This window comes from Anguilla rostrata, chromosome 7 (genome assembly GCF_018555375.3).
Source record: "Anguilla rostrata isolate EN2019 chromosome 7, ASM1855537v3, whole genome shotgun sequence".
Classification (NCBI taxonomy): Eukaryota; Metazoa; Chordata; class Actinopteri; order Anguilliformes; family Anguillidae; genus Anguilla; species Anguilla rostrata.
In genome coordinates, this window is record NC_057939.1 from 18,064,870 (window position 1) to 18,080,078 (window position 15,209).

At 45.5% G+C, this 15,209-nt stretch overlaps 2 protein-coding genes across 3 annotated transcripts in view; one reads left to right on the forward strand and one right to left on the reverse strand.

Annotated features, from left to right (window-relative positions):
- wnt5b (wingless-type MMTV integration site family, member 5b) overlaps positions 1–15,209 on the reverse strand; it is a 71,074-nt gene that overhangs the window by 22,324 nt on the left and 33,541 nt on the right. The window lies entirely within an intron of this gene.
- LOC135259247 (F-box/LRR-repeat protein 14) lies at positions 7,534–10,336 on the forward strand. The gene has a single exon (XM_064343379.1). It carries the CDS (start codon positions 8,043–8,045, stop codon positions 9,243–9,245), a length of 1,203 nt encoding a protein of 400 aa, XP_064199449.1. The 5' UTR covers positions 7,534–8,042; the 3' UTR covers positions 9,246–10,336.

Consider the following 15,209-nt stretch of genomic DNA (forward strand, 5'->3'; position numbering starts at 1 on the left):
TCGTGGAGAAATAACATCCGTCCACAGCGGTTGCTCCTGAAAGCGATGGTTTTACAGTGCAGTGAAAAGGATGATGATTAGACCACGCAGGTCTTCACCCCTGACACCCATGCGATTGAAACATTCTCATTTTGGCTGTAAAATGAAGGAACTGCATTTGGGAGCAACTATTTTTCCTCATCGCTTACTTTTCACCGTGCACCAGAAATCCGGTCGGGACGTAAAGTACAAGATATTTTGACCTGAATAAAATGTACACGGTGCCAGACTTTTGAGGGACAGAATGTCACATTCTGGGCACACCGTCCCTTGGAGACACATGTAACAGACCTGGCCTGGTTAATGGGGAGGTCTTCCTGGGGGACCCTGGGTGTAATGTGAGCCAGGCACTACAGCTAAAGAGATCATGGTGCCGCAGGCCAGGCCGGGCTGGGATACAGGGAATCACTCAGCCATTCCCTCGCTCACTAATTCATTCAGTCACCCACAAATTCAAGCACTCACCAACACACGCCCACTTTCACTTTAGCCCACTCATTTGCACTACAATCACACACTCAAAATGACAGACGCATTCACATACATAGTGATATGCAGAAAAGCACATTCATGCATACATACACCAATTCCTTCAGTCCCCTACTCAAAATACACAGACATACTCAACTCAGTCTCTCAATCAAGAAGTACCTGGATATAGATACATAATGGCAAACTCACTCACACACACACACACACACACACTCACACACACACACACACACACACACACGCAGGCAGTCTTACAGTACGATATGAGGAGGAACACTTGCTCACCCGCAGCCACTGCAGTGTGTTCCTTTCAGGACATATAGGTCAACCTGATTGGATCTGTGCAGCGGTAACAGAGAACGAGCTTCTCAATCTACCCTTTATTTCCTTTCCAAGCTGTGCTCCCCCCCCATTGCTGGGCAATAGAGGGGCCGCGGGGGTGAGGGTGAGGGTGGGGGGGGTGGGGGGGCGTCTCACCCAGGCAGCCAGTGGGGGAGGCAGCAGGACTGGGCACACTGCCCGTTCTGCCCCTGGCACCATCTATGCTGGCTGCCCATCAGTCCCATGCCCGGAGCTCCAGTCCCCCTTTCAGCTGCGCCCCACTGTCTCCAGATTACACCCCCAACCCCCCACCCCCATGCAGGGGGTCTGCAGGGCTCATGTCACCCTGAGACCACCAAGCAGTTCTGGATCGGAGACAAGACCGCAGGAGCAAGCGAAACATCAAAAGTGAGTTCCACAATGGAAAAGCAGAAATAATGGGGGCGAAAAAACTACTTTAGTGTTTGGGGATCCAAGCCAGTGCTAGGGAATACACACAGACACAAACACACACACACACACACACACAGCTCCCGCTCAAACACACACACACACCACGGTGAGGGGAGGAGTTAGGAACTGCAGGAGGATTCTCTGTTGGCCTGGCCTGATTAACACTTCCTGGAACGCTTGGCGATTCCACCCTGGATTGAATAACCTGACCTGTATCGGAGACACTGCTAACTTTCTCTGAAGAAAGGCTCAAAGATGGAGCAAGAGAGAGAAAAGCCTCACAAGAACGTTGAGAGGGCAGAGATCATTATTGAACCAGTTTTAAAAAAAACAGAAAGGCCTCCGCGCAATTTAATTTCGTACTTGTTTGCATATCCTGCTATTTACGTCTAGTCATTTTTTTCAAGCAGTGTGCCTGCTTATAATGTTTAATTCAAATGCAAACAATGTACTCCAGCAGGGCTATATCAATTATTTACATTTTCATTACTCTGATTGAGAGCTGTATAGATGTTTGTGGCTCCGTCACCAGCAGCGCTGTCTCTCCACCCCAGCAGCAGGAACTGCGGGCCTGTTTTTTCCCTCTCTTCCCTCCTCTCTTGTGAAGAGCTGTGATGCTTAAAGAAGATATTTCTTGACAGCTCCAGAGCTGCTTCAACCAAAAATAAACCAGCACACACACACACACACATACATACATACATACACACACAAACACACATACGCACACACACAAACTGATTTTATATGTGTACATTCAAATACAGCGGGAAGGCACAGAAAGCAGACACATGCAGTATAATGGCAGTTAATTTTTAGTTACTGGCAACACACCCTGGCTCCACTCGAGGGTCATGGACCAAAGAGCAGAGTTCATGTGGCAAACAGAGATGACAGCTCCAGGGACAGAACACGCCCTTCCCCGAGCCACTCTCACTAGCTCCATTATGAGACACAATTATTCGCTTAATCGGCATTTGCCAAAACACCATCGCCCTGAATGGAGCAACTAAACAGGGAACCATGCAATCCCTGAGAAAGTCACTGTCATACAGATAGTCTGACTAATATAGACACCAACCAATAACACACCTAGCAAGAACCACACAATAGCTAGGAAAAACATTAAGTGCCTGATTTACTAAGGCCTTTAGCATGCGCAAACCCTTATAGCACAAGCAAAACCAATAACCTGACCAATGATTAGTCACGGCATTTGCTCTGCACCAATCATTGGTTGTGTTATTAGTTTTGCGTATGCTAAAAGGTTTTGCAGTCGTATGCTGAAGGTCTTAGTAAATCAGGCCCTAAACGAGAACTGGGAACAGCAGTGCTTGAAGACACTGACCATTAAACCCTAAAGATTTAAAGCTGAGTAAGACCATAACTGAGAGAAAGCCATCAGTATGTCTGTCAGAGAACAAGCTGAGCTAATTAGGCCAGGGAGTCTGACGAGTGTTTTCCCTCCACAGAGCGGGAATGCAGCGAGAGAGAGAGAGGGGCAAGGCTCCCGTCGGGCGAGCGAGGCAGGGAGCCAGTCGGCGCTCCGGGCTGGAGCCAGTCCTGGGCGTAACCGTCGCCACGAGAGGGCATTGGGTGAGCGGCTCACAGGCGTATTTCTCACAGCTCGCTTGCCCTTGACTCCTCCACTTGTTTGCAGAGTGCAGTTTCGACAGCCTTCCAGGTCCAGGTCCTTCACCGTGCTGCAGTTTTCCCTCTCTCTTTCCGTATGTCTATCTCTCACTATCTCTCACTCTCTTTACTGCTCTCTATCTGTTTGTCATAGCCTGCTCACAAAATAAATGCTGTAGTCCAATAGACGATGGCTTCAACAGGCTTTCATATCTTTCAACTGACTGACCATTACCCGTGATTACATACCCACCCACCATTGAGCGCGTAAACCACTCATTCTGCCTCACTGTTTACATGCTGTGTGTGTGTATGTGTCATCCTGTCTGTCTGCATGTGTGAACGTGTGCGTGTGTGTGTGTATCACCAGCACGACTCCAGTATTTATCGAACTTCTCCACATTAAATGCAGGTATTGTTGTTTTCCCTTGGCTGATGAGATGCACTGCGGGGTTATGATCCGTGTTTCATGCCCTCTTTCAGAGAGCCTCTTTTCGTTGGTACAGCGCTGACTGTGTGCCACACTCCTGGGTACAGGTGAACTCTGAGGGGCCCCCGCATGCTGTCTATCCACTGAGATACTACCACCTTCAGGTCAGGACACATGTTCATGAATCGCCTCGGAGTAAGATTGCCCATCCAGGACCAGCTTGGCCTTTCAGCTCTTATATGATATTTGGTGCACTCATTTCAGGGTTTAAGGTAGGGTTGAAGCAGTAGAACGTAGCTTGGAAGGGCACTGTCTAAAAGTACGATTTCAGAATACAAATCCACACATCTTGGAAGCGCTTATTAATTTAGAGGAGACAAAACTGGATCATTTCCAGGTCCCCACAGTATTCCTCATACGCACAGCAGTTATTTTCTACAGTATTCAGAATGCACAGAGCCGTTATTTCCAATAGTATTTCCTATGTGCACAGCTGTTATTTCCCTATAGTATTCCCCATATACACAGCACTTGTTTCCTACAGTATCTCTACATGCACAGCAGTTATATCCTAGAGTATCTCTACATGCACAGCAGTTATATCCTACAGTATCCCTACATGCACTGCAGTTATTTCCTACAGTATCCCTACATGCACTGCAGTTATTTCCTACAGTATCCCTACATGCACTGTAGTTATTTCCTACAGTATCCCTACATGCACTGCAGTTATTTCCTACAGTATTCCCCATATGCCCAACAGTTATTACATTACTGTGCTAGTTTAACGAGCAGAGGGGCTACTTCCCAGCGATCCCCTCACAGGGCCCAACTGGGGCTGTGGCTCTGCTTGATTTGAATAGATGGGGATGTCAAGGGGCTACTCCGATACCCCATCCAAACCAGGTCTCCACATCAGACGGGCATATCCTGTACCTTAGTGTATCACCACCACTTTGTGCCCACTGCTGCAACCAGAATATCTCATCCCATCCTTTCCGTACAAAAGAATCATTAGAAAGAACACAGGCATTAACAGCGCTGACATTAAAAGTACATCTTTTAATCTACCTACAATGCAAGGCGTCTGCTTTCATTGGCAAGCTGACACACACACACACACACACACACACACAGGCACACAGTACAGCACATCTCCTAGGAAACCAAACCCTGGAGCACAGTTATCAGCACAACTCCACGGCATGCAATTATCCAATTATCACCCTCTCCTGAATCAGCACATCGCATCACATGACAGGCGTTTTAGCTGCCTTTTTCTACACCTTCAGATTTGCATGTAGCACTTGTCCTTCCAGTTCTGTCTCTCTGTCGCCCGCTTTCCCTCCCTCTCTCTCCCTCTCTCTCCCTCTCTCTCTCATTATTTTGTGGAGGAGTCGAGCCAGCAGGACCAGCGGGGCTGCTTCGGGAGCAGCGGAGAGCTGGAGTGAGTGGCGGCGCTGTCAGACGGGCCACGGCGAGGACCCTGGCCGTACCGCCCTGTCACAAAGCTCTCAGCCTCTCACACACTAAGTGTTAGGATTGACTGCACATCCAGGCGCCAGCATCCCAGCTGACAGCACAGGGCTGATCTCACTGCCAGCGTGTGTGCGTGTGTGTGCGTGTGTGTGCGTGTGTGTGAGTGTATGCGTGGCTGCCAGCTATGTGTGCTTGTGTGAGGCAGACAAAGGAGGAGAGAACATGTGTGCATGTGTGTGTGTAGCTGCCAGTTTATGTGTGTAAGGGGTATGGGGCAACAATTAAATAAATTAGAGGTGTAGTGTAATCCTATAATATGCAAAGAAACAACAAAACAGAGAGGTTCTATTTTTCACATTGGTGTGGTAAAAAGGGGGAGACTCCTTCTTCACCCATGTTGATTTTGTTGCCGCTGTTGTTTGATGGAAAAGGGGGAGCGAGAGGAAGAGGATTGGTGCTGTCAGTAATGCTGCGTTGCATTTTCCCCGGTAAACACTGATGTGTTTGTGCAGCTCGTCTTCTCCCTTCCTCCGCGCTTCTGCCACACTCCAGCAATTTCTGCGAATGCTCTCCTGTCATATCAACTAACAATTGCCAATATTCTGCCTTCTGTATGCAGAGGAAGGCCTTGAAGTAACAGCATCCTCATATGCCACGGATTCATCCGCCGTGTAGAAAAAAAGTGTTTATGCTGTGTTTTTCAAAAGTAATTTATTGGGATAGGCAGAAACTGGCTTGTTAAGACTTTGTTTTTATTTTGTGGGTATTGCACTTCTGTCTTATCTTCCCTTTTGGACATTTTTATGAAAACTTTCTAGTGTGTAAGACAGTGTATCGATTTGACTAAGGATAGAGGGATAAATAATACAGACAGCAAAATAGAGATAGAGACAGATGGATATGTCCACTACAATTGAACCATGATAGCAATGGGAAAATTACATATATACGTTTTAAATTATCTGGACAAATACATTGAATTGCTATTATTATTATTATCATTATTTTTATAATAATATACTTTTTACTTGTAATAATACTTCAAATTATTCATGTTGTTGGCATTAATGTGGCAGTGTAATGCAAAGTTTCATGACACTGCTAGTGACACAGCGAACTGAAGGGAAATTAATACTCCATCAGACCATCATCTTATGACCTGGGACAAAACTACATAAAGCTGACAGAGAGCAGTAGACCTACATGAATAAAAAATGAGTGACAAATTTAACTGCATTCATGCAAACACCCGACAGAAAAAGATCAAAATATCCAAAAAAACACAGGAAATCTTTCAAATGTAGATTAAGATCTTTATATGTTGAGAGAACTTAAAAAACATAACTTCCAAAAGGTGGTAATTTTATTTCTTTTTTTGTTCTCTTGTTGTTATGCAATAAGTTTGGCTGCTGTTCTGTCTCCCACTAGGATCAATTTTTAACCCAAAATACACCCACAGTATCAGAGAGCGAGAGAGAATGTGTTGTGGGGTGTTCACAGATCTTTAAAGAACATTGCTTTGTTTTAAACCAATGCTGAAATGCACTGGGTATGCCTCCAAATCAACTAACTGACACAGTTAAAACAGAGGAACAGTAACACTACCACTGATCTTAGTTTTCATCATTTGTGATGGGTACTTGTGCTATCAGACTTTGGGACTGTATATGCCCTGTTCAGTTTCGGCACATTCCACACTATATTTTCTCTTGTGTGTTTTAGTAAGCGTACAGGGAATATTTCACAAAACTTGGAGACTATAAATAGGTTGGTGCACCATTACCAGGGGTATTTTAAAATAATTTACATTAATTGATGAACAATGATAAATAATTAAAATCATAAATCTAATGAAATCCTAAACATTTCTTGGGTGTAGAAATAAGCAAGCTGCTTGTTGGCACCCTCGCAGGTTGTAGGCAAACCCTCCAAAGATAATCGTTAAACAGAATTAGGCTACAACCCCTTAAAACTCGCAATTTGAATATAATGGATAATTTAACAATAATACTAATAATCACTATCAAAATAATTTCTTAATGCTTTCCTGATAGTAAGGATTAAACTGAACTGACTATAGTAACCTGGTGTGCATGCTCCCATGCTCCCGTCTTGAAACATCGCATGTAAAACCAAATATTCGTGCAACATCACAGATGTTAGGCTACTATCTAGGTCAGGCAAATAAAGTAGAAACTACTTAGGGCCTACCTGACGAACGTTGTAACTTAAAGATTGTATTTAAAAACATAAACAGAACAATTGTCAATTGGGATGCCATAAATCTCGTGTTTTGCAACGGTAAAGCATTGAAAAACAACAATTTAGCATTACACTCAACATAAATCACCAAAACAAAAAGCAATGGATTTATCTCGACAATTAAGGGGTTAAGGGTAAAGTGAACTGAATTGTAAGAAGTTGGTTTCCAGGGGAACTATTCTTACTGTTCCAGCTGAGCTGGGCAAAACCATTACCGTTTTAGAAAGAGGGGGAGTTCAAACCTTACCGAACTCGTTTTAGTACAATTACCTTTGTTTAAAACGATTGGGCAGACCGCTGTGGATTGTGATACAACTTTTATAAATACGGCTTCTGATTACATTTTTAATTTTCACAAAGAGATTACTCTATCCTTTTTTGTATCCGTTTTTTCACCCGCAGCGACGCGGTGCTGGCGGCCCTGCCAAGTCAGTTTGAAAAGATCAGACAAAGGCAGCAGGAAGCCCCTCGGCTTGGCAATGCGTGCGAGCAGAGCGCAAAGACAAACCGAAACCTTTCTCTTTTCGCGATTGCATTAGGAAGAGACGTTCGACCCGGCCCGGATTTTTACCTACAAGCCTAGAACGAGTATTTTTAAAGATCTTTTTGAAAATGTACGACCGTTTGGATCCCCCGGGTGACCGAGAAGGATTTGCTGAAGACAAAATGGGTTGTGCTGTCTGAGCGGTAGCTTGCGTTTCCCCCCTTTGGTTAAGGTTTGCAATGGAACTAGCTTTTTTGGCTTTTTGTATTTGAATCCTACTGCGCAACCCAGACGGATCACGTGGGTCGCGCGGAGTTGATCGATTTACTCAAATATATCAAAAGATAAACGGAAAGGGTGTAAAATATATTTTTTGCCTGGCCAATAGACGATACTTGAAATAAAAACAACGGCTGGGGTTAACCGCAATATTTTTTGTGCGTGTGTAAAATGGAGACGCACATTTCGTGTCTCTTCCCGGAAATTTTAGCCATGATTTTCAGTTACTTGGATGTGAGGGACAAAGGCAGAGTGGCCCAAGTGTGTACAGCTTGGAGGGACGCGTCTTACCACAAGTCGGTCTGGCGAGGGGTGGAAGCCAAGTTACATCTGAGGAGGGCCAACCCGTCCCTGTTCCCCAGCCTTCAGGCCCGGGGAATCAGGAGAGTGCAGATCCTCAGCCTTAGGCGCAGCCTGAGCTACGTGATACAGGGGATGCCGAATATCGAGAGCCTAAATCTTAGTGGCTGCTATAACTTAACGGATAACGGCCTGGGGCATGCTTTCGTACAGGAAATCCCTTCCCTGCGGGTCCTCAACCTCAGCCTCTGTAAGCAGATCACCGACTCCAGCCTGGGCAGAATCGCCCAATACCTGAAAAACTTGGAGGTACTGGAACTTGGTGGGTGCAGCAATATCACCAACACGGGTCTGTTACTCATTGCGTGGGGTTTGCACAGACTGAAGAGTCTCAACCTTCGCAGTTGCCGGCATGTGTCGGACGTTGGCATCGGGCATCTGGCCGGCATGACCCGGAGCGCGGCCGAGGGTTGTCTCAACTTGGAGTACCTAACCTTACAAGACTGTCAAAAGTTGACGGACCTCTCCCTCAAACACATCTCAAAAGGCTTGACGAAGCTCAAAGTTCTCAACCTAAGTTTTTGCGGGGGGATCTCGGACGCCGGCATGATTCATTTGTCCCACATGACCAGTCTTTGGAGCCTTAACCTTCGGTCTTGTGACAACATCAGCGATACGGGCATCATGCATCTGGCTATGGGAACTCTGAGATTGTCGGGACTGGACGTATCATTTTGCGACAAGATTGGTGACCAAAGCCTGGCGTACATAGCCCAGGGTCTCTACCAGTTGAAATCGTTGTCCCTGTGCTCTTGCCACATAAGTGACGATGGCATCAACAGGATGGTGCGCCAAATGCACGAGCTCAGGACCCTGAACATTGGCCAGTGCGTGCGGATTACAGACAAAGGACTTGAGCTCATTGCAGACCACTTGACACAGTTGACTGGAATCGATCTTTATGGATGTACAAAAATCACTAAACGGGGACTGGAGAGGATAACGCAGCTTCCCTGCCTTAAAGTTTTAAACCTGGGACTGTGGCAGATGACCGAAAGTGAGAAAGTGAGGTGAAACTTGTGAGATATAGAGGGAGACAGAGGGGAGGGAGGAAAGGGGGAGGGGTGAGTGGGCGGGGGAATTTTCATAATTAAAAAAAAAATGTTTGCTGAACTTCATAGTTAAATATTTTTCAATTTAATGCACAATAAAACTGTGACTTAAATTCCGTTAGACACAATAAACAATAATTATTAAATATATAATTTCTAAACTATTCTGTCCCATGAGACATTGTTTCTCAACTTTTAAATTCTTTTAAAAAGTCGCAAATGTTATGTTTACTTGATGCTCCCCCAGCATCTCGTCTAAAATATCTTGGCTACCTCGTTAATTCATTTTTAAAAATCTGTATTCTTTAGAAGAAATAAATGGGAGACAAATTGTGCCTAGGAAAATATCCCCTCCCCCACTGCCTCTTTCTATAGAGAACGGGGAAAAGAATGGGTTTTTAACTATCTTTGTTAAATTTCCTCCACATTCTTATCAGTTATAGAAACGTAAGTGTTTCAAACCCAGTGTTCTTAGTTCGGATTAAACCAAGTTTATGCAAAGACGGACAAAATACAGAATTGGGGGGAAATACAAAATACGTTTTTTGTTTTGTTTTAGCGCAACTTACGGGCCTCAAAGCCCGGGGTTCAAGCTTTGAGTAAGGCGTCCTTCAGCTGGTGTATTTATGCTTATGTAAGCAGATTTGAAAATTAATAGCTGTAATTCAGAGCGTCGTACTTCAAATTGAAGTGATTTCCTTTTTAACAGATAGGCTACCCCGTTTCAAATGTTTCTCGCTCAAGACTAATTCCGCTGTATCAAACATTCTGATTTGCTTCCTTCTTACGATAAGCAAATTCATTCATTGGCGGAATATCTGAGTTTGGGGGGAAAAAATCAACATTTAAAATAAAGGAGGATGCAAAAAAAGATTGATTTTTTTTCGTGGGTAACAAGCGAATGCGTGTCAGGCCTGTGTAACATGATGTATCGACCTGCAACATCTATCGAGTCCTGCTGAAAAGCTACTGTGTTCAAATGTACTGTGTGTGTATTTGTAAGAAAAAAAAATCCAAATTAAATTGTTTTATATTCTTACGGTAAACATGAAAGTTGATATTTATATAATAAAGATGGGGAGGATGAAGTGTTTTGGAGGAAAAAAGGCTTCTTGTTTTTACTTCCATTGTTTGGCTTGATATTTTTGTGGAAAAACAGAACAAACGACTAGATTTACGGTTTCACTGCAAAATATTATATTATCCTGAGAAACACAAGTTAATACAGGAATGTAAAAATGTTTTTGCCGCTGCACGCAAAAATAGCGTGCTAAGTTTTTATTGAGTGTACTCGGAAAAGGCATTATATTCAGAAAATGCCTACTGGAAGTTTACACACTGCCAAAAATTATAGAATGGTTGAAAGGCACATCTTGTAGGCTTGTCATTTTTATTTATTAATTATTTTTTACCAAGGGATGCAAGCCACATACTGAGTGGCTTTAATGAAACGGTTTGCGCGACTTTCTCATTTGCGAAACCGCCTGAATAGGTCTTCAGTAAAATATTTCTTGTCTAAAAAAAACAAATAAATTATAGTCTTCATATGAACCCTCCTGATTCAAATGTGTCAGGATGGACAGGGAAGTTAAAATGAATGCCTCCTATGTTAAAATGCCCGGGTCTAAGCAGTTGCCATTGTTGCTTCAAGTTAAGAAGCCAGGTTTAGATGTTTCTTCTCCATGCTCAGTCACGCATACCAGATCTGTGAGATGGGGGTCCCCTGGGAGTTTTCAAACCCCCCACTCCCCCATACCCACCAGCAACCCCCCTTCCCCACACACAGACACTTTTTAACATTCTTCACCATCATTCAAAGCATTTAAGCTCTCTTTTCTCACTCCCCCTCTTCCATCCAGCAGGGTGGAGAAATGAGGAAAAAAGGGGTGGGAGTTTCCTCCCAACAGGGAGAGAGGAATTTGTTCTTTTTTCCCTCTCTCCCTCCCCTTCATATTGGCCAAGTGTCCGTCAGGAGGGAGGTTGAGCTGTACACTTTTGAGATACTTCTGTTCGTCCTGTTAAGCAGGACATTGAGTAACCGTTCAGACAGGCACTCCCTGTGAATTGCGTTGAGGAATCAGGATTTCTTTTTAAATAAAGACACGATTCTTGCAAAACAAATCACACAAGGTCAATATTCCACAAATGTAACGGTGCCACCAGAAGTTACAGTTTTTTCCTATTCTTTAAAGTATCCCAGTATTATATTTTGACCTAAATGCTGCCTAGTTGTTGTTTAGGGTGTGTTTTAATATTTTTTGAACTGATGTTTTGGGCTCTTGTTTTGAGGAACAAATGGGGTCTTTTAAACTCTTGGGTCAAAAACTAATCCTGTAGGCAGTTTACAGTTGAAGTGTTAATTGCTTCCTACATAGCACAACTCCTCCACATTGTTGGAATATTTTAACCTGCACTTCCTTTCGCCAGTAAAATATCAGCATTTTGTCATTTGCGTTATGAATCCAAGTCTTTTAATAGCAGTTGGCGTATTGGCAGCAGTGTGCTAGTCTCCTCACTAGCTGTTTTAGCAGCAAGGTGCTACAAAGTTACAGTACAGCCCTTTGAAGTTTTTTTTTTTCCTGGGGGAGGGAGAGTGGGGAGGTGTGTGTGAAAGATCTTTATCTCCTAGCACCCATGGCTATTTTACAGTCCTTTGTGCTTTATGAGTTTAATTGCACAGTCCCAACCCAAAATCTGGCAAATATAACAAAGCTGTTTAAATTAAACCAGGATTTAATAAAAAAAAGGAATATGAAATCATGTATAATTTAACTTCCATTCCTGGGAAATGGAAGGGCGGGGGAAAGGTGTTTTTCCTTAAGGTCTGCCACACATTGATGGAAAATACCAAGGAATTTGTGAGTCATGGTTTAACTTTGAACTGCAGAAACTCAGTTGGCAGTGATAAAGTCCTGTCTGAATCAGAAAGACAAGGCCAAATGGTTTCCTTATTGTATGTCTTTACGGAGACCTACTCCTGTTTAGTGCTTCTCCAGAAACGGGTTTCCTGTTTGTTAGGAACAGGTATGCCTCTTAATTGCTTCACAAGTTGTCAGGTGTACATAAAAGATATTGTATCGGCTGAATGTTAAATTAACGAAGTTAGTTGCAATACCAAGAATCTTTTTACAATTTCATTTTGCGTTTAATTTTCCAAGAAAATTTTTTAAAAATGAAGTATGCTGACAGGGAATGTGAAGAGTTGGTGCTATTTGTTCAGGACTATTGAGAGCACCAGAGATTCCTCGGTCGCCCCAAAAAGGGATCTTTATACTGAAGTGATATTTTGAGAAAAAGATATCTGCCCACAGCGAGAGCTGCATGTAGAGCCTACTTGTACAAAAAGTACACTCGAGTAAAATTAAAGTTGGCTTAGGTTGATGCATTTGGGGTTCATTTTGCCTTTGAAATGCAACTTTGATACCCAAACCAAAATGCATGCCAGTGTACACATAGCTGGGGTTTGCTCCAGAAGGTGTAAATGTGTTCAGTTACTGTTACTTCCGACACTTTTTTGAGTGGCGCGCACACACTTTTCCAGTTGTTTATCTCGTGTCTTTGGTGTGTGTGCTTGCGTGTGATTTCCTTATCAGCACACTGGTTACCGGCAACATATAATCAGTTATGTTAAACGATGCTTCTTTAACTGTCCTAATTGTAAAGCGCGCTCGTAAGGAAACGGTTTGTGGAGGCGAGGCTGATTAACGGGGGATAACCGTCCGGGAGGAGAAGCCGGCGGCGGCGGCGGCGGCCCAGCCGGGGCTGGGCTCCGGGCCTCCCCTCTCCCCTCTGAGGGGAACAGCTGTGCTGGGGAACAGCTGTATCGCCTGTCGGCCTCCGCGGGCCGCGCGAAGCCTTCGACTGACGGCTTCATATCGATCGCGCTGTCTGCCGACGCTACGGAGGGATGTAAAAAGGAACGCGGGGGGAGAAAATGACATCTGGTGAAACGGTCCTCTGAGGTTGCTCCGCGCCTGCCGCGTAGCTTTTGATGACATTATTTTTCCCCCGGCCTGCCTCCGTTCTGAGAATGCTCAGCTACGCGCCGCGCGCGGCGACCCTCGTTTTCCGGGTGTTCGTACGGCAGTCGCGTTCTCGCGCCTTTCTGTAACGCGGTGCGCGCGGGGACGCTCATTTTCAGGCGCTGGAGAGCCTGTCTGGCTGGAGCCCCGTTGCCCCTGCCTGAGGAGCGCGAGTCCCGGGCTTGGCTGGGAAACCCAAGCTGTCTGCCCCGTGGCTGTGAGGGGCGGCCCACGGGGGCCTCACCTTGCCCCTCTCCTCACACGCAGGGAGGGGGGCCTTCTGCTGCCTCGCCATTAAAACCGCTCCAAGCTGTCAAAACACTCCCCGCGAGCGGGCACACACACACGGCTCTCACTCACACACCCAAACGCATATATAATTACACGGGCTCGGCCACATATTCACGCGCACGCACACACAAACAAACTGAATAAAACAGCAGGCACTCTCTCCTGCAGACCGGCTGATGTAAGGGTTTATTTTCCAGTAGGTCTGGCCTTGTCAGAGTACAGCAGTGCGAGGGTTCTGCCTTTAAAATAAGCTATGGCTATAAGGGATTTCTGTACAGTCTGTGCTTTGCTGCATTGGTGACAGGTCCTCCTGCTCTGCGGCTGATCCCTCTTTCGGACTGCTTGTAATTGTACACCGCTGGTGCGCATGCTGGGCGGGTGGGGAATGGGCCTAAATATGGGGGTTTGCAGTTCGCACAACTTGACAAATTTAAATAAAAAGACAGCCTGACTCCGCTGCCGCAGCTTGCTCTGGCAGAGCTGCTCTTCGGTTTAGAGGGCAGATTCGGCATCCAAGCCGATGCTGGAGTAGTGCGTGAAGTCCTACCGCTCGCTAGCAGCACTGCACACTTTACCTGGCCTTCCCAGTACATGGCTCAAAACTCTCCTGAAATTACAAATAGTACATCTTTAAAAAAGATATGTGATGTCCTTGAATGATATTTGAATGTCGCAAAGGTGTTAAAATAACTACACGTTAGTTTTTTGTTGTGGCGGTGTGTGTACGTGATGCAGGACAGGGATTTTGGTGATTACTGAGGCATTTCATCAGAGGACCTCCTTGGCTGGGCCCTCCTCTGTCAGCCAGGAGGCCGGGAGCGGGGCGCTCTGGGGGGGTTGGGAGTGCAGCAGGTGGCTGAGGGGAACGCAGACGCTGGCCGTATGTTAGACACCAGGCCTGTGCCAAGAGTGGAGGCTGCCCACCGCGTGCGTAGTGGAGGGAGATAAGATACTGCGCAGTGTGTGTGTGTGTGTGTGTGTGCGTGTGTGTGTGTGCGTGGAGGAGACTGTATGCTGTGTGTGTGTGTGTGTGTGTGCGCGGAGGAGACTATGCTGTGTGTGTGCGTGTGTGTGTGGAGGAGACTGTACGCTGTGTGTGTGTGTATGGGGGAGACTGCATGCTGTGTGTGTGCGTGTGGGAGAGACTGTATTCTGTGCGTGTGTGTGTATATATATATGGAGGAGACTGTAAACTGTGTGTGTGGAGGACACTGTATGCTGTGTGTGTGTGTGAGACTATGCTCTTTGTGCATTTGTGTGTGAGAGTTTTTCAGAGATGGAGTGGCGCACACGCATTGTGAAAATGGGACCGCACACAGTGTGTGTGTGGGAGGCAGGTGAAGGATTTGGAAACAGGAGTACCTGTCCGCTTCATTGTGTGTGTGTGTGTGTGTGGGTGGTAGAGAGGGGGGAGTGGGGGCTGAATTGTGTGTGTGTGTGCGTGTGTGTGTTCAGGGTTGATGAACAGAGGAAGGAGAGAAGGGGGGAGGGCAGAGTGATGGATGACGGACTGAGGGAGGAGTTCTGCTACACAAGCGTCTGATCTCATCTCCATAAAGACTCTGCAGCAGTGTCTGCCAGCATGACAACAGCCCCTCACAGCTAAGGAATGG

Coding starts and splice junctions, on each gene's coding strand:
- LOC135259247 (XM_064343379.1), top strand. CDS start 8,043: ATGGAGACGCACATTTCGTGTCTCTTCCCGGAAATTTTAGCCATGATT.